This window comes from Ciconia boyciana, chromosome 7 (genome assembly GCF_034638445.1).
Source record: "Ciconia boyciana chromosome 7, ASM3463844v1, whole genome shotgun sequence".
In the NCBI taxonomy this organism is placed as follows: Eukaryota; Metazoa; Chordata; class Aves; order Ciconiiformes; family Ciconiidae; genus Ciconia; species Ciconia boyciana.
Genome location: NC_132940.1, coordinates 12,561,119 through 12,582,788, shown reverse-complemented (window position 1 = coordinate 12,582,788; position 21,670 = coordinate 12,561,119). Strand labels below are relative to the sequence as shown.

Sequence of the window (21,670 nt, the reverse complement as noted above, 5' to 3'; positions counted from 1 at the left end):
TAAATAAAGTTACTTAAAAAATCTTCTTTTGTAAAGCACCTATTATTAATGCAAGTCTAGAAAATAAAGTAGGGCAGCAACTTCTTGGCAGCTTCCCAGCCTCTTGTTATTTTGACCTTTCTGCTTTCTCCTCCTAAAGGATGCTGAATAATTTGTATATATTCTATATGAACACTCAGTGAACATACAAATTATTTGGCTTCTTGTTTCAGCAAAGATGCCAAAATAGGAGAAGGCAGATTTTCTGTGTACTCTTGCTGTAAAAACAATGTAAAAATTTCCCTAGAGACTCACTTTAAGATAACTTTGGAAAGCGATGAGGGTTTCTAGGCCATAATTCTTCCTGTGGTGATCCTTTAGGTTTTTTTATTGTAATGTGCCAAGAGTTTAGTCTAAATATGTGTTATTTAATGAGTTGTTGTTTGTATTCAAACTCATGAACCAGTTCAGCTCCCTAAAAAAGACTGTGCTGATGGGTGTCCTTAGACGCCCTGGGATGCCCTCATGCTTTGTCACCAAAGCCTGCAAAGACAGCTTTTTTAAATTTTTTAATTTTTTTTTTTTTTTTTGTGCAGGCACACTCTTGTTAGTGGAGCAGGTAGCTGTGCTTATAGTTGGGATCACCTTATGTTTTCTGTTATAAGCAACGGGGAAAATGTTCTATCATTTTATTACACTGTCATCTTTGAGCTGATCTTTTTCCATGCCACATGTTTGGCACAGCTGGAAGGTTCAGCTAAAATAACTTAGCTGGCTCTCAGGATGAGGCTACTGAAAATGCAGTTTTATCCCTGTTTAAAAAAATAATAAAAAACAGTCTCCCACCCTCTTTTGCTGAGATTCTCTAATTCTTCAGGGCAGCGGCTGGGAATCGGTGAGGCTGTGTTACCATGGCAGCCTGCTGTGGCTCCTGCTGTTCTGCGAAATCCCACGGCTCGGTCTGATGTTCCAGGGGGGCTGTTGGACCTGGCAGCGCAGCGCTGCCTGCGTGGGGCACGGTCTGTCCTCCCAGGGCTCCCCTGCCCTGCCCGCGCTGGCCAGGTGCCCTCCCCGTACGGCTAGTCGGGATGCAGCATCTCCAGAGATGTAAGAACCAAGTAGGATTTTCCCTTCAATTGCTTCTCCACAAAGAGACTGGGGCATGGACAACGGACCTGGGAGCAGGGAATCTCTCCTGGGCTCTCAGGAGCCCCCTCTCCTCCTGCCAGCCACCTGGGCAACGTGAAGGAGCAGTAGCCTGGTCTGGTGCATGGCAAGAGCAGGAGTATTGGAGGTTGAAGGGTGATGGGTACTGGGGACAGCAGAGAAAGGAAGGGTTTAAACCAGCTCCTCAAACACTTGCAGGTTTGTTAGGTGTCAATAGTTCAGGAGCCCTATAAGAGGGTGCATCTTTTCTCCTCCAACAGCTGATCTAGAATACAACAGCTTACTGGAGCTTGTCGTTGCACTTAGTAGGACATCCTTTCTGGGATTGCTTCACCATCCTGCTTTATCTTGAGACAATTTCTTCCTAAAATTGTCATCTTCTAATCTCTTCTGATGTCTGCTGCCATCCAACTGACAGTTGCCGTCCTTTCCCAGATATTTGATCGCTCCTTCCTTCCCTAAAGCCCTGGGTTTAATTGCTCCATTTGGTGGAGTTTTTCTTGAGTTTATTTTATTTTTGGTGGATTTTTTTCTTGAGTTGATTTTTTTTTTTTTTTAACATATTAAGTTACCCTTTAGGACTTTTTAAAGAGCTTTATGGTTCTGAAAATCAAGCTGCCAGAAGTTAGGAAAAGCAAAAAAATAACATTGCATTTTCAACATTAATTCAGTTCTCCTGTGCAGATGTTATCCTTAATTACATAATTACATCCTGGCTCTTTTAGAACACAGCTGTCTATCTAGTGGAGAGGGAAGACTGAGATTTAGAATAATTTCTGTAATGCAAGACATTCAGCCTTGGTATGAGTAGTTGCAGAAGCTGTAGAACATGTTGTGGATAGGAGAGAGGAAAGGAGAGGAGAAAGAATGGTCTCCCGATTACAGACACTGAGTGTTCCTCTTCAGGAGGTGGTTTAGCCTTTAAGTGATGTGATGCTGGTTAGATCAGAATTGCCCCCAAACACATTTAAGTCTTGTGGGGCAGATATGCAGGAGAGCTGGGTGTTCAGCAGGAGAGCTGGTTGTTCAGCAGCAGCAAAGTCAATGGAGTTGTACTGTGAACTTAACAAATGTTCTGAAAATTCAGCTTAAGGTGTCTGAATAGAGCATCAGGAGGCAATGGAAACTGTGGGCATTCGTCTTTGTCTGTTTTCTCCCCTGTAAAATGGTATAATACATGCCAAAGATTGCAGAGATGCTCTAAATATGAAAGTATTTTTTTGTAAAACACTTAGATATATGGCGATATAGGAAAAATCTTGTGGGAAAATTAGAAATTCACTGTTCACAACAGAAATCCTGAGCTGAAGCTCTGAAGTTGCAGGGCTGTTGTCCTACTTCAGCACTTACTAACATGTGGATTTGGCCTTTCAGCCATGGTATTCTTTTAATAGATGTTATATGAGTATGACATGCCATAAACTATGTCATAAAAATAATAGCAAAATAAAGGGGCTCATCTCTTATGGGAATAAAATAGCCTGTAAATAATGGTGATATTATAGGGCCTGTTCTTCTTTGGGATTTTTCTGAAACTGTACTACTTTAGATATTTTTTCATCGAAGGATTATTATTATTATTATTCACAGACAAAAAACCACAACAGAAGCATAAATTATCAACATCCATTCCTTCTACTAAAAACTTCTGTCTTTCCTAAGTTATTTCAAAACAGCAATATTTCTTCAAATTTTGGCTCAAAATCCAGCTTACATTTTGAACAAAAGTGTGTAGTACAGTCTATCCATCACCCTGTTTGCACATAGTGCAAACACGTCTTCTGACACACTGTATGTGAGCTATCATTTATACTTTGACTTGTGAAACACAGTATTCATCAGAATAATCTTCAGGTTTTCCTGCAGCTCATCTGACATGTTCCAAGTTTCATTTTTTTCACAGGACAATCTCTTTTTCAACAGCGTTTTGTTATCTTACAACTGTGAACCATATTTTGCTCTCAGTTACATGGATAAAACCATAGAAATACATTAAGAAAAAGGAATTCCTTTGCACTTAAACCATAGCATAAAAATAAATTTGCTCTCCTGACTCTTTAGAGCTGGTCTTGGCCTCCTGCTGCCTAGTCCTGTGAATCGGAAGATGATGGTTCATATTAGACCAGCAACACAGGAGGCCCATGTCTGTCTGTAGGTTAGCTGTAGCACTGGAAGTTATGTAGGTCAAATGGAGTTTGAAATTCAGTAGGCCCATTTGTATATGCTTTTCTGCTTATTCGTAATATATGCTTGCAGGTAAACAGGGCAGAAACTTGCTACTGACAGCCATGGGAAAGAGCACATTGCTATGTTTTAGCAGACTGACCTGGTGTGTAACACGCCAGTGCCACCCTCACGTCCCAGCTGGCTTTTGTCACCTTTGAGGTCGCTGCTTTCTGAGCTGGTGTCTGTGGACAGGGCGGCTTTCAGTTTCTTGTGTAGCCAGGGTGCCATATAGTTTATATGTCTAGCACAAAGTTTAAGGTCCGCAACCACTACTTGGAATTAAGTTTCCCTTTTCTTGTGGTTTTCAACCTGGTTATCAAACCTAAAGAAACTAATCTCTAGCCAATGTAGTGAAGTATTATCAGCTCAAGTGTACCAGTGAAGAAGCATAGTTAGATTTTTGCTTTAAAAAAAAAGGCTCTAGTAGTACCATGTATTAAGAGATGCTTTTGTCTCCATCATGCTTTGCTGCTCTTTGCCATTGAAAACAGTGGGTAGAAAATGTGTTTGGGTTTCACACTGAGAAGTATTAGTAAGAGCTAAATTTGGGGTGTTTACAACCTTTCAGGAGTTCTCTTGGGTGATGTGAGGCTGTTGGGAGATGGGGAATACCGACAGGGGAATGGCCTGAGAAATTACAACCATTTGATTTTAGACTTGGTCAGTGGGATGGTATTCGGAGAGAAGAAACAGAAATTATAGAAGATTAGAACTATCATATTGTTGGATAGTCCAAGAGCTGCATCTCTTTTGGCAGTGGGACAAGGAGAAGATGAGGGAAAGGCTTGAGCACAGTCTGCAGTGTTCCTGCTTCAGGCAGAGTAAGAGCTTTTCAGTGGGGCAGATAAGAGTGGAATAAAATGCTCTACACTCTAGAGCATGTCTAGGCTTTAGAAACTGAAGATAGGGAAATTCAGAACAAGTGCTGACCATCGGAGCCATGTACAGAGGGTGGTGAGGGGTTCTCCATCACTTTGAGAAGGCTGGGTAAATATATTTGAAGTGTGGGCTAGTGGATCTGGCAGTTGACTATCAACCCAGACTGCAGGCTCTCAGCACCTCTGTTCTTGTTGCTAAAAATTCCTTGTTGCTTTGATAATCGGTGCAAATGATGCAACTTCATTTATATTACCACTTGTAGAAGAGCATTTTCTAGGCCTCCATGTCTACTTGACTGCTGAAAAATGCAGCGTTGGCTGATAAGATGGTTATTTTCTAGTGGAAACACATCTTCCACATCTAATCCAGTCATGCCTGAGCAGAAACCTTCCAAACCTTCCAGAAACCATTCTGCAGATGGATTGCAGTGATCCTGCTGTACCCCGTGTTTGTGTGACAGTGAGTGCGTGTGGATGATGGGTATAGAATAAACCACATTCCAGCCTAGGTGGGGGCAGAGATCCCAGTGAACTATGTGCTCCCAGGCACAGTGAGGTCTTGTGACTGATATGTCATCCCCCAGCTTTTTCTTCCCCTCATGCCCTTCTTCCTCTCCATTTCTGGTGTTATCAGAGTTTGAAAGAGCAATAACCTCCGTTTACCACAGGTTCTCTCTCCAGTCTTTTCATCTTTCTTGTTGCTTTGCAGCAGAGTATTGCATACCTAGACTTTATGCAACTCTCTGTTGTGCTTAGCTGACCTTTGCAATCTCCCTGTCCCCTTCCCAACAGACTTAGAAGTTTTGCAGAGCAATGCTGCTTGTACTCCTAAATCCAGCAGTCTCACAGAGGTACAGAAGAGGCAGCATCCATGTCATCAGGATGCAATAGCATTACCCCTCATTTTGCTTAGTATATTAGAAATGTTGTTATTCTGGGAGGCTCAGCCTGCTTCTAGCTGTTTGTATCTTCTATTGAGGTGTGCTTCTTGGCTAAGGCTCCGAGTTTCCACATTTTATTTTAGCATATGTTGTGATTCGCCTTGGTAAATCTGAGAACAGGAGATGGAAAACTGAATGGAGACAAAAATAGCTTACAACCAGCTGTCCCTATTACCCTTCAGTGTTCTGCAAATGGGCAGAATGAGGAATTATAGCTGGATTGTCTTGTCCCTGTAGCTATTAGGTGAGCCCTGCCATTTTTTATCTCTTCCTCATAACCTGCCATCTCTGGTCTGTCATGTCTATACCTGTTTATTCCTGGAGTGGTATCTCTAGAGGGGGTATTTCTGCTTCTCTCCCTGGATGAGAGCTGTACAAGAGACTGGCTTGAAAGCCCTGGCCCATCTAAATTCTTTCTACTTTTTAAATAGTCTCCTCTAAAGCCTTTTGTGGTGTCCTTCACAATTAGACAACTTTGAAAATACTCCAAGATTGCTTAAAAATGCTGTGGCCCTCAGAGACTTGCTTTTCAGTCATGTTTTCCTGTCTGCCTCTCTGTGGTGCTAGTTTCTTTATGCTTATACTATAAGCTCTTTTTGGCAGCCCTTGGCACCGTGAACGCTGATCCGCGACTGAGGCTCCAGGTGCACAGTAGTACCAACAAATAATAAAGGTGGGAACTTCACACGGGGAAACCTGATTTCCAGCCTGGACCCTATGGTTTCCACCTCGATGGCAGGAGGTGATGAGGTACTGCGGGAACATTGCCGAAGCAGTTTTCGGACTCGCTTTCTGAGTGATTATCATTAGGATAATCAGGAAGGGAGATACTGCATCTTCAGAGGCCCACCCTCAAGCACTGCAGGCTTAGTCACTGTAGCGGAGCACAGGGGATGCCCCCAACCTCAACTGCGAGGCTGAGCTCCCGAATCTGGCAGGAAAAGCGTGCCTTCCCTCCCAGTGCCTGCTGCTGCTCGGGTGGCTGCCTGTCTCCTCCCAGCCTAAAAAGGGACAGCGTTCCCTGACGGGAAGTAATTGCTTTGGAAACCTCGCTGAACATCTGTGTCCAATCAGACTGGACATCCACAGCAGGCGTAGCGGCGGCCCGCGGCCGAGCATCAGGGGTAGCACGGAGCCTTGGAAGGGGCTGCGCTCCTGACGCCGCAGCCCCTGAGGGGGTTGCGTCAGGGGAGCAGCCTCCCGGGGCTTGCAGTGGTGGTGGTGCTGCGTTTTGTAGCTTGCCAGTGACGAGCTGCAGAACAAAACCACAAGGCTTGAGATGTAGCTCAAAACTACAGGGTTTGTAGAGCCAAACCACAAAGCTGAGAATTTCAGTAACTGTAAGCCAGGAAAACAGGTTTTAGTTCTTTAGCCCTATACGGGGCTTTGCCTGCTGTATAGGTGGAAGTACGAGAGCCGTCTGCTGAGACTCCACGTTTCTCCCTACAATTGTTTTAGAAACTACAGAGGGAAAACACACCAAAATGAAAGATTACCCCAGAGGTCCCTCAATAATAATCTCAGGAGAACTGCCCCGAAAAGTTACAGGGAAGAACACAGAGCAAATAGAAAAGAGACCGAGAGAAACCAGAGCAAATTCAGAGCAGTGTGATAGCTGAGGAAAATGCTTAGGGAAGTAGTCTGGATGAATGACAGGAGAAGCAGCCACACAGAAGGGACCAAAGTGGACAGGTTGTATTCCCAGCTAGGGATAGGGTCCACATTTATTTTGCACTGGCATTGAACTAGCTGAGGTCCTAGCGGTTCACACAGCCCTGGGAAAACGGGCAGCTGCAATATGTGTAGTTATCTGTTTCTGAACAGCTCAAGCAGCAGCAAAGAATAAAAGTCTCAAATGTTTGTAATCTTTCTTCTTTTTCTTTTCTCTTTAATGTTTCGTGTGTAATGTAAAAGCTATGTAAAACCTACTTAAATCCCAGAAATTCTGTAGAATCTCCTATGGAGTGTGAGTCCAAACAAAAGGCGGCTTTTGTCCACTTTAAATAGCTTGCAGACCTTTGGTTTGAATTGTTTGCAAAATTTAGGCAATGCCATGTTTAGAGTTGCACGTGAAGCCATAATTGAACTTATAAATTTATTTTAGTTTCAAGGTCACATGCTATTTTTCCAGGGTGTGCCTGCTTAAACCCATGATAAGATGGTTTCACTGAATGAGTAGCTGTTCAAGATTTTTGTTTATCATCTTCCTTTCTGTGAGACCTGGAGTGTGCTTAATGCAAGTGGAATCTGTGATTTTTTTTTTTATTTAATTTTTTTTCCCCTCCTTCCCTGGAACTGAAAGGCCCCTGCTTTACATGTGCCTTTAGGAAATTCCAAAGGTTTAATATTTATCCAATTTTTAATGAATTTTCACAAGGAAGCAAAACTCAGCTGACATACCAAATCCCTCAAATCCCTTGGTCAAATGGATGTTGGACTTTATTAACATTTGTAAAGTTGATTTTTTTTTTCTAGTATTTTTTTAAATGGTGGGATCACTCAGTGGCTGAAAATGTCATATTATAATGGAAAGTGTTAGACCGCTTTGACAGCAGGCATTTTTTCTAATTCAACTATGATGAAAGAACATGAGTTAACTAGGATTTTTTTCCATTTAGGGTCCTGAGAACACTTTGCCATTGTCAAAATGTGAACTTAAGCTCACAGGATCCTTGCCCTGGTCAGCAAAAGTGTATTATGTTTGGGCAGCTTTGAGGGGGCACGTGGGATCTAAAACAGGATAGCAATGGCATTTGCCTTCTTAGACTGTTGGTTTGGATAACAGCGTGCATCCTCATCAAGTTTGCTGTGTTAATGCCTTCTGTAGCAAGAGCCATCTACCAAAGTTTCATTCTTCAGGATCTGAAATTCAGCAGCTAAAGGTAACCACGGGATTGTTCCATAAAGAAGCCTCTGGAAGGTGTTTAGCACCACGTGGCGTGAGAGCTCACAGGAGCCATGCGCAGTGCAAGCAGTGTGTGAAACGCAGCAGGCATCAGCTGTGGCAGAATTACCATCGATAACTACAGGGGTAATCACTACTGGGCAGGGGAGGCTCCTGAGGATTTTGCAGGGGATCATCAACATTTTCAGCAGTGCCTTGAAAGCAACTGTAAAGTCACTGTTAAGCTGCAAGCAACCCAAAACTGGTGTAAATAATGACTTCCAAAGCACATGCTTTTTATGTAGAGTGTAATGTCTACTTCCATTGCTTGTCATGGAGATTACAGGAAGATGGCTCAGTGCTGCGAGAAGGAGGTATTAATCAGATTACCCTGCCAGAGCTGTTGGCTAGCAGATTTTAAAATTCCTGCCATCCTCCCTGTGCCTTGCTCTGAATTTTTAACCCAAACAGAAATGAAACGTTAGAACATAATTGTTCTGTAAGTCCTGTGAACGCAGAGCCTCTGGTTATTTTGAGGGCAGTACATGCTATACCCACTAACATCTGGCCCAGCAGGAGCAATGATATAAAGTAATGTGGCAGAGAGGCACGAGCCCCTCTCTAGGCAGGGCTGCCTAGCAGGGCAGCAGCATTCAAGGCCAGTGTTCTCTCATGTTTGCAGGGTGAAGGCTTTAATTAAAAAACAATCTACTGGGTAAACATAATGGACATACTTAGTTGTTTTTTCTCTTGTACCATGAACATGCATGACTCTTCACAAGACGAGATGGCACCTTTATAAGCTTACCGCTTAATTCACATGAAACCTAAAAGAAGAGGATAAATCTAGGATAAAGTGGGAAGCATGTAGCTCACACTGGAAGTAGAGCTGTACGGTCATTTTTAGCTCTTTGAATGTTCTTAAAAGCATTTGCTATCCAAGGGTACATCCCCTTGGAGGCAGGTGGGAGCGATCACAGCGTGTGCTGGAATGCTTAAGCCATTAACCAAACTAGCTGAAGTGCCAATTAGAGTGAAAAGATGGCACCAGGGAGGGGGTCATTTGTGCTGAAGCCCAGGCCTCTCTGTCTTCCTCACATTTATCGTCCAGACTAGCTCAGGTGCATCTGCACGTGCTGCTGTCACCCCTCCAGGATGCACCCCCCACTACAACCTTATACTAGTGCCTTGTGGCAGTGAGCAGGGACAGCGGGAACTGCTGCCAGTAGTGCATTTTCATTATTATTTTTAAAGAATAATAGCAATCTGCTATCTTTTGTATATAATTGTGTTTGTTGCTTTATCTTTCCTTTTTTTTTTTCTTTTTTTTTGTTACCAGAGTGCCTCTGATGGCTTTTGGAAGTCAGTGGCAACCCGTGTCCCGAGAGAACCTCATGAGATACGTATCCTGAATCCCTACTTCATCCAGGAGGCAGCTTTCAGCTTCATCGGACTGCCTTTCAACAATGGCCTGATGGGCAGAGGGGTAGGTATAAAGTGAAGCAAGCAAAACCACGGGGAAGGACGAGAGACCAAGCAGCAGAGTAGGCTTACGCTGTTCTTACTTTTCCTTTGGGCCTCCACTGTTGGACATTGAAGGGAAGGGACTTTGGCTCTGTTATGGTGGCAACGCTCAGCCTCCTTCAGGCCAAGGCAAGATCCTTCCTTGGAACACACTGAGGATTTTGTGGGGGATCATCAACATTTCAGCAGTGCCTTGAAAGCAACTGTAAAATTGCATCCCAGGCTTATAGTAAAAGAGGGTAAAGGTTTGTTTTATGAGGCCTTTGGGGAGAAATTCTGATCTTACAGCAACAAATTTTATATATAAAAGCTTACAAAGGAAAACAATGCAAAACACAGGTTTAGGTCATAGTTATTAACAAAATACCTTCATGGTCGTTCTCGTGTATCTCACCCCCAGTGCAGCTTTTTGGAGTGTTAGTGTGGAGCAGGTGGTCACTTGCATTTTCTGGATTATCTCACACTGCAACTCTGTCCTCGGAACCTATTTATATTTGCTCTACCTAATATATCAACCATTAGAGAAAGTATTACTTGGGTAGATAAATTACTCATGTACACGTGTGATATAGTTGTCGATAGAGACCACACGTGACATTTTTGGGCACATTAGCACAGCTGACAAACCCAGAGAGAAGCAGTTTTGCTGGCCAAGGTCTGCTTGCTCTGCCCCTGGCATTGTCCTTCCATTGTGATCAGTACAGGAGATTTGCCATGTCGCAGCATGGATTTGGACCAGACAGAATAGTGCCTCATTTTCCATGCTGTCTTCAAAAATATTAGAGACATTTGTTTTGTGCAGATCAGAGGGGTGGGTGCCTGCAGATAAGAAATTCACTTCTTAAAATGCAGTGTGCAAGATGTGCAGAGAGATTCAGCCACACAGAATGGGTCTTTTGTAAAATGCATTGCTGTTATGTATGTACAGAAGCTGTTCCGGAAGCACTGGATTTTTACTCTGTGCACTGAAGATATCTTATCCCAAATATTCCCGTCAGCTAGGAATTAACTTACTTCACCTCTCTGCATTCTCCAGAACTTACCCTTGAAAGGATGTGGTCTTGATTTGTCTTCCAGAAAATCAGGACTGCTGCCCCAGCAAAGGACAGAAATCATCAGACTTTTGCCTTTATTTTCTCCAGATTTGTTTTTATTTTTGAACACATTATTTTAATACACAAGATATTACTTAAGCTGAGAGGAGAAGAGAGAATCCGGAAATGAAAATGCTGTGAACTGAAGTTTATGAGGTTTTGATAGGTTGTTTAACACACATCAGATTGGGAAATGAAGGCATCTTAATTGAAACCTGATGTTTCACTTCATGGAAGTCCATTTGAGCATTTAAAAATAGTTTATGGAGCTTTAAGGCAAGCAGTCTTTGCCCATGACCCCTGCTAGATTGTGTAAATTGTAGTTCATTCCTTCAGATGGAGCAACAGGAGCTCTGCAGGTGCATCTGTGGGGCTGGGACGTTAGTATATCCTGTGCTGTCTGTGCAAGGACTCTCTAATACAGTGATTCTGTCAGAGTTTAAAAACAGAGAGAGAACATTTCTAGCCTCTGGGTACACATTTACTGCAGACATCAACTATGGACTGCTGTCACGGAGCTGCTGGGACTTCACGCTTTAGTGAATGCTGCTGCATCAGTGCAAAGGCTCCAACAGAAGCTACTGCTGCCAGTGTAACGAGGGAAGAAGAGTTTGAGTAGGGTCCTGGTGATACAAATTTGCTACAGACCTTTTTTCACTGAGAGTTTAAATGGGAAGAGTGAAAATCAGAGCCTGTAGACCAAGAATCCAACTCTCATTAAAGATTTGAGAGAGATCCAGCAATACGAGTGAGGCAGCTAGAGCAAGGAGAATTGCTCCATGAGAGTCGGTGTGACCCAGCAGCCGCAGAGCATAGCTGGTTGGGTTCGGGGTCACGCTTTAGAGATGCGAGACAGCCTGGAAAACTTTACTCAAGAAAGAAGCATATGAAGATGGAAAAGGAAAATGCTGAGGTCTAGTAAGCAAAAGCACAGCGAACAGTATGTGTCCTGAGTTTCTCCTGAGGAACCGGGATGGGGGCAGATGGGTGCCCTCATGCTGCAGTGTGCTGTGGTATGTTGGGCAGGCTACACACAGGAGGATCAAGGCTGGGGATGCCTTAGTAATCAAGGCCAACACGAAATCCTCATAAAGAGCAGTAATATTCCACTCTTCTGTGGTTCTGATGCCTAAATAAACTTCAGTGCTTCTCTTGCACACCACATATGGTAACAATGTGCTGCCAATTAACTTTGTAATTTGGGGGCTTTTTCAGCAAGGTTGAGGAGAGCTAGTAAAATAGTTTGGGGCTGATCTCAAAGCGTTTTTCCCAGGATTCAATAAAGGGTGAATGTAGTAACATCCCCTGCTTTGATAATATAATTTGGGCCAGATGGTTCTGGAGGATAGTGGGGGGGGTAAAACTCAGATGTGCATTTTGATTGCACTTGTGGCATTAGTAGCTGAAAGTGTGAGCAAGGAGCAAAACTGGTCACCTACAATGAACAGGGAGTGACTACTCTCTGGGACCAGTAAAGCTTTTCAGGAGTTTCCTCAGTCCATTTACTGAAGTCTTAAGAAGAGGGAGAGGTGTTTCCTACTACATGTGGACTTCTCTTTTCTTGGGATAAGCTGCTGATAAAGAAAAACTTTAGTTTAGGATCCTATCAATGTCTGGGGAAAATTAAATGTTAATGCCTGAAGATGGTTTAGCATGAAAGAAACGAGCTAGTAAAGATCCTCTCTCTGATTAAAGAATCCTCTTAAGGAGTGGGGTGCAGGCTTGGCTGTCTCACTAGCCAAAGGTGTATGTATGTGATTTATGTTTAGGTGGAAGTTCTGTGTATACAGGTGTTTTGGGCTTGAAACCAGACATCACTGGTATTGCAGCTGGTAATTCAGGCATGCAATAACCTACCTTAGACTGCAGACAGCTTACTGGGGGACAAGTATGACGTTCAGAGGCGTCATTGCCTGTTGCATGTACGACACTAGGGATGGTTATTGCCATGGCGCTTTTTGCTGTGTAGTGCATAGTCCTGTGCACTCAGTAGCACTCAGGGCCATTGGAGCAGTGGCTTTCTGGCTCCTCTGGGAGCCCTGAGCATGGTGTGAGGTGGCCAGGAGAACATTTCAGATTACACAAATTATCAGGACTCTGAGGACTCCAGTGCAGACTGTGGTGTTTGTTTCTCTCTCTCCGCTGGCGCTGTGCATCCGTGGAACTGCTTATGATTTAACTTTTTATGAGATTAAGTTCTGCTGCCCAAAACTGTAAGCCTTTGGTTTGTTCGTGTGCTGGAAATGGCTGAATCTATAGACCTCTTAGATAAAGCATCCTCCTCTGGACTTCACCCAGCCTCAGCACCAACTTGGAGAAGGAGGAGCCATGTGCAGGAGGTGTTAGCAGGCTGCATCAGGCACCCGGCCATGGATTAGCACCTCTGCAGAGTGCTGACAGCCCTCATGCACTCCGGAATTAACCTCTGATGCTGGAGTGTTAGCACGTCCTGCCTCAGGGCTTCTCTCTGCTGTTACGTGGTTTTGCCTGTGGGCAGGCAGCCTTTCTGGAGATGCCAGTGGTGACCCTTTGCTCCTTAGGCAGCTTTTCAGCTCCCCTGGCCGGTCATGATGACCCTTTCTCTCATTAGTACTGGCTTGCCCTGGTGTCAGCAAGCTTTGTCTCCTGGGCTGTTCTTGCTGGACTGTCACTGTGTGAAGGCCATGTCTTGGGACCTGTTGGGTCTTTATGGAGCAGGAGAGAGGTGGGGGGTGGCAGGAGCAGAGCAGTCTGGAAAGCCAGTTGCATGCTTCTCCTTTTTTTGCACTCTGATGGCATCTTCTAAGGCAGGTAGAGGAACAGGTGAAGGGCCACTGCAGCTGCAGTCAGTTAAATATAGAGACTTAATGTCATTGTTAAGCTTTGGGTTTGCAAGACAGCACATCTGCTTCGTGGACTGGACTGTTCAATCCATTACCACTGCAGTGCGATCAGTCCATGAACTGCTGCGGAATGGACACTCAGACAAGCCATTACAGCGTAGCAGGTAAATGCATACCAGCCGCTTCTTGGTAAATGCCTAACCACGTGCTTCTGCATGATAGATGCAAAGTAACTGAAGGGAGTTTACTTTTCAGTGAAAGACTAGGCCATGAACTCCCATTTAGCATAGGGTGAAGCATATATGTGGTTACCACAGAGCAGTTAGCGTGTAGTAACGTCATGCCCTTGCTTGCCCTCTGTTAAATTGTTAGGTCCTTAAGAAATACTCCCTGCGTTGCACAGGAATCTGCTCTACAGCAAATGGTGAATCGGAGCTTGTGCATCAGGTTAGACGTGGTCAAAGATATTTGATTTGGGCTAAGTTGTATAGGAGCTCAGCAATTAAATGGCAGAATGGAAACCTGCTGGGCAGCTAGCTTGTCATGTCTCCAGCAACAGGCCTCTGGCCCTTCCCTTTTGCTCTGCTGCAGACCACCAGTTCTGGAGGCTCTCTCCTGCTTACAGCAAGGGATAGCTAGGGGACGTGAAGGAATAGTGTTGGAGATGCTCTGCTTTGTCTTTTGAAGCCCAATATTGCAGCTGATTCTGTGCATGGATGGAGGTGGCTGTGGGAGCAGCACTGTGGGTTGTGAGCCCCTGTGACAGGGACCACTCTGCAGGTACTTCTCTGCTCACAATAAGTGATGCTAAATTGCTTTTTATGCTGTATTTCCAAACTTGCTAGCTAAGGAAAGCAAAGAGTAGGTTTGGGGTTGTTCCTATGCAAACATAAATGAACAAAAAGAAAATACAGTGACTGTTGTGTATAGCATGTGATGGCTGTTATAGTTTTGCTTTGTATTTCTTTTGTTTTGACTTTATTGCTGTTAGGTGACCAGGCCTGTAACTGATAAAACTAAGGTAGCAATTTTTCCTGGGTGAGCAATTTTTCAATAAAATTAATTAATAATAAATTAATTGATATATTAATCTATTAATGAATCGATATATTTTATTTATTAATATATAATATTGATCTGTATTCTAAAAATATTTATTCTTTAGCAATGCTTACCCTTTTAGTGAAAAAGGTAACAATTGGAATAGTCTGAACAATCCAATATGTCTTACCCTGAGCTAAGTAAAATCCCATAAATAACTGGAATTCATTTAACGTATTAAGGGAGTCAAATATTTCTAAAAACAGATTTACAGCAGTCATTTCCTTCCAGTCCAGCAGGCAGTGACACAGGAATGACCCGGGCATGGAATGAAAAGCAGTGAGAGCTTTTCACATGCACCAAGCAAAGAGCAGTTACGGTCCCCTGGTTCAGTTGCCGGCACTGGATCTCCAGCGCAAGCCCCCGAGGTGATGCTCAGCCTCCATTAAGTCCAAAGGAGGGCTGGTGTTCATTTCTGCTGACTGGCTTCTTTTCTTGTGTGAGTAAAAGTCAGTCTTTAAAGCCTCTTCAGAGGGACCAATGGAAGATGAAACAGCAATGTCTTGAGGGGAAGCCTTTGCAGCAGAGAACAGTGTAGGAGCAGTTAGGAGAACCTGTCCTATATCTGTCTGTGCTGCTAAAGGCATTTCTGGTCCCCTGACCTGGTGGTGCAAACTGGCTGCGTTTGCACCACACAGAGCTTACAGTGATCCCTGATGCAGCACAAGACCAGAGGTCTTTGCCTCTCTTGTCCTTCTGCTTTGCTCACCCAGGATCCACCATGCATGTGCTCACCTCAGCCATGGAGGACATGTGCCAGCGGCCCCCTGGAAGGAGCCACACTCTGGATGCACAGGCAGCCTTTGCCCAGCACTGCTGCGGTGACATGTCACTCACCACTGCTGTGTTTGCTGCTTCTGTTTGTCAGATGGCCTTTTGGTGTCGTCTCTGGCTCCTCTGTCAGTGTGCTGCGTTCTCTCAAATGGGACCAGGCAAAGGGCTGATCCCTAGGGAGCATTATATTAGATATTACATTTTCCAGATGTTTGGGCTTAGGCAAGCAGGCCAGGCTTGGAAATGTGGACTGTGAGTTCAGGCCACGTTATCCAGGGAGGTTGCCCTTGCAGTTGTTTACCAGTGCTGGAGAGGAGATGCTGAACCTGGTACCCATCATGGGCCCCAGCTGGGACGGAAACCTACGAGACACAGTATGGGGTACAGAGCTTGCAAGCCCAAGTTCAAGGCTTGTGGCAGAGAACTGGCAGGGGGAGAGGACTGCCAATGCTTTCTGGGGTCTTGCCATTCCCAGCTCTCCCTGACTGGTGGGCGCCAGTGCAGGTCAGAAACTCATCATGGCCACATGTGGAGCAGCAGTCCTGCTGGGCCACTCCAGGCAGCCCCATGCCATGGCCTAGCCTGCACTGGCCAGTCTTTGTGCGGCTGGGAGGCATCCCAGGAGGCTCCTGCCTCGGCACTGGCCACTGTTGGGCTGCCGTTCTTCAACCGTTTGGTTGAAAGCAGCATTGCTTGGTGGTACAGGAATACCCAGGCACATAGAGAGCCATGAGCAGGAAGACAGGCTCTAAGCTGGTCCAACCCCAAATTAATATTCCTGGGGCAGGATGTTGGGATTTGGGTTTTTTTCCTTAGCAATGGCCTGGAATAACAAGAGGCCTGCTCAGTTGTTTGAGAGGGTTTTACTTTCATAACTCAACGCAAGAGGTGTGGTGGTTGCTTTGGTATGTTTTTGGGGCACGGCACAAGGGTGTGTGTGGCAAGATAGCACTGACGCATTGTGCAGGGCATAGCAAGCCATGTTTGGCACAGCCACATCCATGATGCCTAATTTCTTTTGGAACATCCTGTCCTCCAGCTTGTCCCGAAGGTTGTACGTGGTTCATTAGGTCCAGATTAGAGCTTAGCAGCAAATGAATTTATATGCCTGTGTACAATCAGGAGAGCTTGGAAGCTGTGTAGATGGAGCCAGAGAATAATTATAACCATTTCCTCTCTCTGATACATGTCCCCTCTCATTTGCCACTCCTCTGCTGAGAGGAGAGGAGAGCCCTTTCCCCTGGACCTGGAGAACGCTGCTGAGTTAGCTTCTCTGCAGCACAGCCTGGGACACATCCCTAGATCCTACAGGGCCTTCTCTTTCCCGTGCCACAAGCTGGACATGAGCCAGTGCTTCATTTTCAACAGAGGGAAGGAGCAGCAGAAGCTCAGCATGCTGTCACAGGAGAAAACTGCTCAGTTTCTATAGTTTAAACCAAATCAGGACCAAAGCACTATATTAACTTACTAATGGCATGTACTTAACCGGCAATCATGCTTCTTTTATGCCTCTGTTCAAGCTGGCTCCTTTTTTTCCAAGCCTCTCTAATTCCCCGGTTACTGTTTAATCTGTCTGATGGTTGCTTCTTCTTTGACACAAGCGGTTTGGAGCAAATGCCCAGTTATGTGTCTTTGATCCAGGCGCATGTGGGTGCACATACTGTTTATACTCATGTTCTTCTCTTAGCAGGTGCTGTTATCCATGCCGTTTACTAAGGGTGGGCTCTGCAAGCACCCCCGTGCTGCCCTAACAGTTACTGCCCTCAGTGAATAGCAGGGATAATAATTTTTACAGTATTTTCTAGGTGGTCCTCTCTAGCCCACAGGGTTCTGACTGCAGCAGTGGGACATGAGGCTGTATCTCAGCAGTGAAGGTGTGAATGGCTGCAGATCTCTGTCTTCAGGGGGGACATGCACACTAGGTTGTAGCTACCATAGTATTGGAGGGTGCTAACATCAATAAGGCATAATTTAATCAAAAACTGCCATCAGATCATCAGTTTCTGAATGTGATTTTAGGGTAACACAAAACTATTTTGCTAAGAACACCATGTGATTTTCTGATAGTTCTAGGGACCAAACCAGATACATCTACTACAATCTGAGAGGTTAGGAAGTCTTTGGTAGTCTTTGGTATTTTAATGATTTTTGAGAGAGGAGCAGGCAGTACTGAGATACTGGCATGTCAGGAACTACTGAAGAACAGAAGCAGATGAGAAAATTATCTCCTATTTTTCCATAAAGGCCATTGGAGGTATTACACGTAGAAAAAAGTCAGGCAGATATTTGGTGACCAAAGGAAAGTTCACTTTTGATTTCTGTAATCTGTTATTCTCCAAACAGAAATAAGAATATGCTTGAAAGAAAGTTATGGTGGTTTGGCAGTCCTCCCATAAGGTTGGGTAGTATGATTAATTCTCTGTGGTTTGTAAGACTCACATTAGAAAGTTAGCTCTTAAATGTTAACTTGGCCAGTGAAATTCCCTCCAGGCAAAGACCCTGTGTCTCCCTTGAGCTGTACCGTGGGAATGGGCCCAGTGCAAGTGTGGGTTGTGTTAACACCATCTTATTCCCAACAATGACACATTCTCAAGGACATAACCATTTACTCACTATGTTTTGGACACTGTAACTACGGCTCAGCTGAGGGAAGGGGTTTTGTGGCAAGTCAAGTTACCAGCTGATGCAATGCCAGCGACATCCGAATGTCATCTCCTATGTCAAACATAAAGCTGAGAATATCTGAATTTGAACTGCCATGCCTGGGAAGACAGAATGTTCTTGCATATTTTGAAATTCAAGGGAATTTTCTTATCCTTCCCTAACAAACTTTTCCCAATTTTTTAAAAAACCCTCCTGGATATTTTATGTCTACCAATGAATTAACAATTAACTAAAGTAACCAGAATAAAAACAATATTGTTTGTGGTGAGTATGAATTGAAATTAAGCAGCGAGAACAAAATGACTCTGCTGTTTTTCCTAACATCTAGAGCTGGCACAGGAGGACGTCGTAAGGTCTTTTCATTTTGGATGTGCACTCTTACAGTTGCACTGCAAATGTTTGAATTTAATGTCTCACTGATTTAGCCATAAGCAGTTTTTGCACATTTGTCTTCAGATTAGTGTAATTCCAGTGCACTGTAGTGGAGTTCTCCATAGCACGTGGGTTGTGCTCCCAGCTCTGCACATCTCAACTAGGGTACAGGTAGCATTCTTTGCTTAGAAAATGTTGGTCTTGGGACTGGTCAGGCAATCAAAAGTGAGCAAAGTAGTGTGCTGCCAAAAGCTGGTTCCTTTGAATGAGAGGCAGAAAGTCAAAACATTGTGTTCCCAGTCTGTTACGAACATCAGGTGAAATGCAATAGCATTGCTTACCGGTTCAGGGTAAACCATTTTAAATGCAGAACATAAGCGTGTGGTTGGTTTCTACATCTCAGCTAAGAGGCTGTCACCCTTGGTGACTGTCTGAGCATTTCCTCTGAATTCATGATACTTTTGATAAGGCTGCTGTTGGACGCTTTACAAATGAAGATATGTGGGAGGATTTCTCAGCCTCTCCCTAGCCCCTGGGATAAAGCTACCTCTGGATTCATCTGGCTAAAGGGGAGCTAGAAAAGTCTGTGAGCTGGGGTTTTACACCGGAAACGCTCGTCTATCACAGCGGTCGTGTTCATCTGAACGCACAAGAGGAGTTGCAGCCGTACAGCACCGCTGTCACAGGGCCTCGGCGGAAGGCAGATGAAATGGGAAGGGCTGAGGCTGGACTTTGGTGCAAATGGCAGGTCAGCAGATGGGAGGGGGCAGTTGGGGTGTCCCTGCTCAGAGTGCTAGCACCCATCTCTGACTGGCTTCCCACTGCTCCTCGTCTTCCCAGTATGCTGTGGCTAGGAAGGCTACGGCACAGGCCAGAGTGCCCTTTGCTGTGGGGGTGCCCCTGAGCAAAGGAAGGGGTCTCAGTGCATGCTGCCGACTGGCTCTGCCTGATCTCCTCTCCATCTCCCAGAGCTCTTTAACAGCCTCCTTAAAGTGCTTTTGCTATCAGTAAAATAAAGAATTTGTACTGTTCCTCACTTCTGCTCCTGTGTGGTGGCCCGTTTAGGATAAGTATTCCTCCTTAGCCTAGCTGGAAGCCAGTAATGTGCACAGAATTGTAAGCCAGTATCTACATCTGTTTTAATTTCAGAAAACTAACGTATCCACTCCAGCTCGTCTGCTGCCCTGTTCTCAAGACAGCAAAGTTGTGGAAGGGGAGTGTGACCATTTGCATTAATCCCTCTGCCCTGCAATACTCCCCTGGGGAGTCAGGTCATAGAGCCTCAAGCAAGAGCCACTGCTTTTGTGCTAGATGCTTTGCAGGAAGCTGGCTAACATATGATTTTCTTTACAAGCTGGGAGGCTGTTGACCCCACAAGCTGGCATTGGGCAGCTGATGTGCAGATATAGCCAAATACCCTGTTCCTGATTTTCTGCTTAGTAGCAGCCGTGCCCTTGTGAGCAGAGACAGTAAGAGGAAATCTTTGATTATAGAAATGGCAACCTGCTAATGACTTCCATTCCTGCTTTCTCTCCTCTCAGAACATCCCCACCTTGGGAAGCGTAGCAATAACCATGGCGCTCCACAACTGTGATGAGGTGGCGGTAGCTGGGTTTGGCTATGACATGAGTTCACCCAATGCACCGCTGCACTACTATGAGAACATCAAGATGTCTGCCATCAAAGAGGTAGGGAGCTCCTGCTGAGCACATCTTCCTCCCAAGCCCGCCGACCGCCCCGACTCCAGAGCCGGACTGGGATGGTGATGTCAACTTACAGCTTTCCTGTATGGGTCAAAACACAGCTCCGCCCATGCATTTGCCTGTAAAATTCTAGACATTCTCCCAAGCGCAATGTGTATTAAAAATGGTTATTTCTGCTGGGAAAAGTTCTCTGGAATGTGTATAAAATGTGATTCCTTCTTGGAGCAGCAGGGAAAAGGTTCACATAAATGTTCACTCGAGTAGGGTGAAAGGGAGCAATTCTGCTCTGGGGTTGAAAAGATGTGGCCTCCTCCTGCTTTTTGATCCATTGTATTGCTCTCTAATCCCTAGGCTTCTTTTGCTAGATGATCCCCTCCTCAGCCCCTGTGAAATGTGGGGGAGGTGAGATTAGCCCGTGCATGTTAGCTCTCAGCTGACTGTGCAGCAGCAGTTAGCTAGTGTAAACACATCACGGCTCTGTGGAGACTGCTCTTTATAAGCCGGATCTACATTAGAAACATTTTCTGGTACTATCACAGTGAGATGAACAGCATATTTAGCGGAACAAAAGCTCTTGTGTTGGTATAATGCAGCAGTATAAAGATGCTCTTTCAGATCTGTCCATTTCCTGTACCAAACTAGAGCAAACCTGGACACTGGTCAAAGCTTCTATAGCGGGAGGGTTTGCTGCTTTTTTGGTAGAGCTCAATCTTTCCTAGCACAGATGTGGCCCAGGTCTTTCTAAGATTGCTTCCCCCTCTTCACTGGCTCCTAGGTAGGGAAACTTTCTCCATCCTACTCCACTTTGTGAAGAGTTGTATTGTTCGTGGACAGTAGCTGTCTCCTGGCACTTGGCCTTTGTTCACCTCGAGCACTTTGCTGTTGATCCAGGCCAGGAGGGAAGGTGGAAAGTTGTGTTTTTCCAAATCACAAGATTGTACGTATCTTAGGACTCTCACAGGCTGCAGGCCGCATGACCCTAGGCAGACTGAGAGGAATTAGAAATCAGTGATTAGTCAGCTTGAGAAATGAGAAGAGTGTGTCTAATTATCAGAGTAATGAGGCTTTAGAGCAACCTCTCAGCAGAGGCCAAGAGAACAAACTGAGTTTGGGAAAAGACCGTGAGGAGGTCTCCAATATATCAAGGGACTGGACACTGTGGTCCTGAGGTACCTTCTGGGCCTGTGGAGGTAGCAAGAAGGTCTGCCTTGCTGAATGGAATAACCATGGATCTAATCTGCCCTGGCTGGGAAAGTGAGTGCCCATTTACAGGATTTAAGGGGTACGTCCAGAGAGGAAAACTGAATTGAGTCACTATGTACAGAGGTGGTGTCTGGCTTGTGAAATCCCCGAGCGGAAAATAGCTGAGGAATATCATTCTTGCAGTAGTAGAGAAGGTATCACCATTGGCTTGCCCCGTTCTGACTCTTCGCTGGGCGTCTGCTTGTAACCACTGCCTGGGACAGGACCCTGGGCTACCCAGGCCCAGGTCTGAGTCAGTACAGCTGGTTCCTTAGTCTTCCAGCAAAGACACGACTACA

The 21,670-nt window shown here is 44.9% G+C and overlaps 1 protein-coding gene across 5 annotated transcripts in view; it reads left to right on the top strand.

The window, feature by feature from the left end:
* ST3GAL3 (ST3 beta-galactoside alpha-2,3-sialyltransferase 3) overlaps positions 1-21,670 on the top strand; it is a 190,327-nt gene that overhangs the window by 152,134 nt on the left and 16,523 nt on the right. For all 5 annotated transcript variants that reach the window (XM_072868662.1, XM_072868661.1, XM_072868659.1 and 2 more), the window contains 2 exons: positions 9,415-9,561; positions 19,968-20,114. In XM_072868662.1, coding sequence (XP_072724763.1) covers positions 9,415-9,561; positions 19,968-20,114 — 294 coding nt within the window. The remainder of the gene's footprint in view (positions 1-9,414; positions 9,562-19,967; positions 20,115-21,670) is intronic.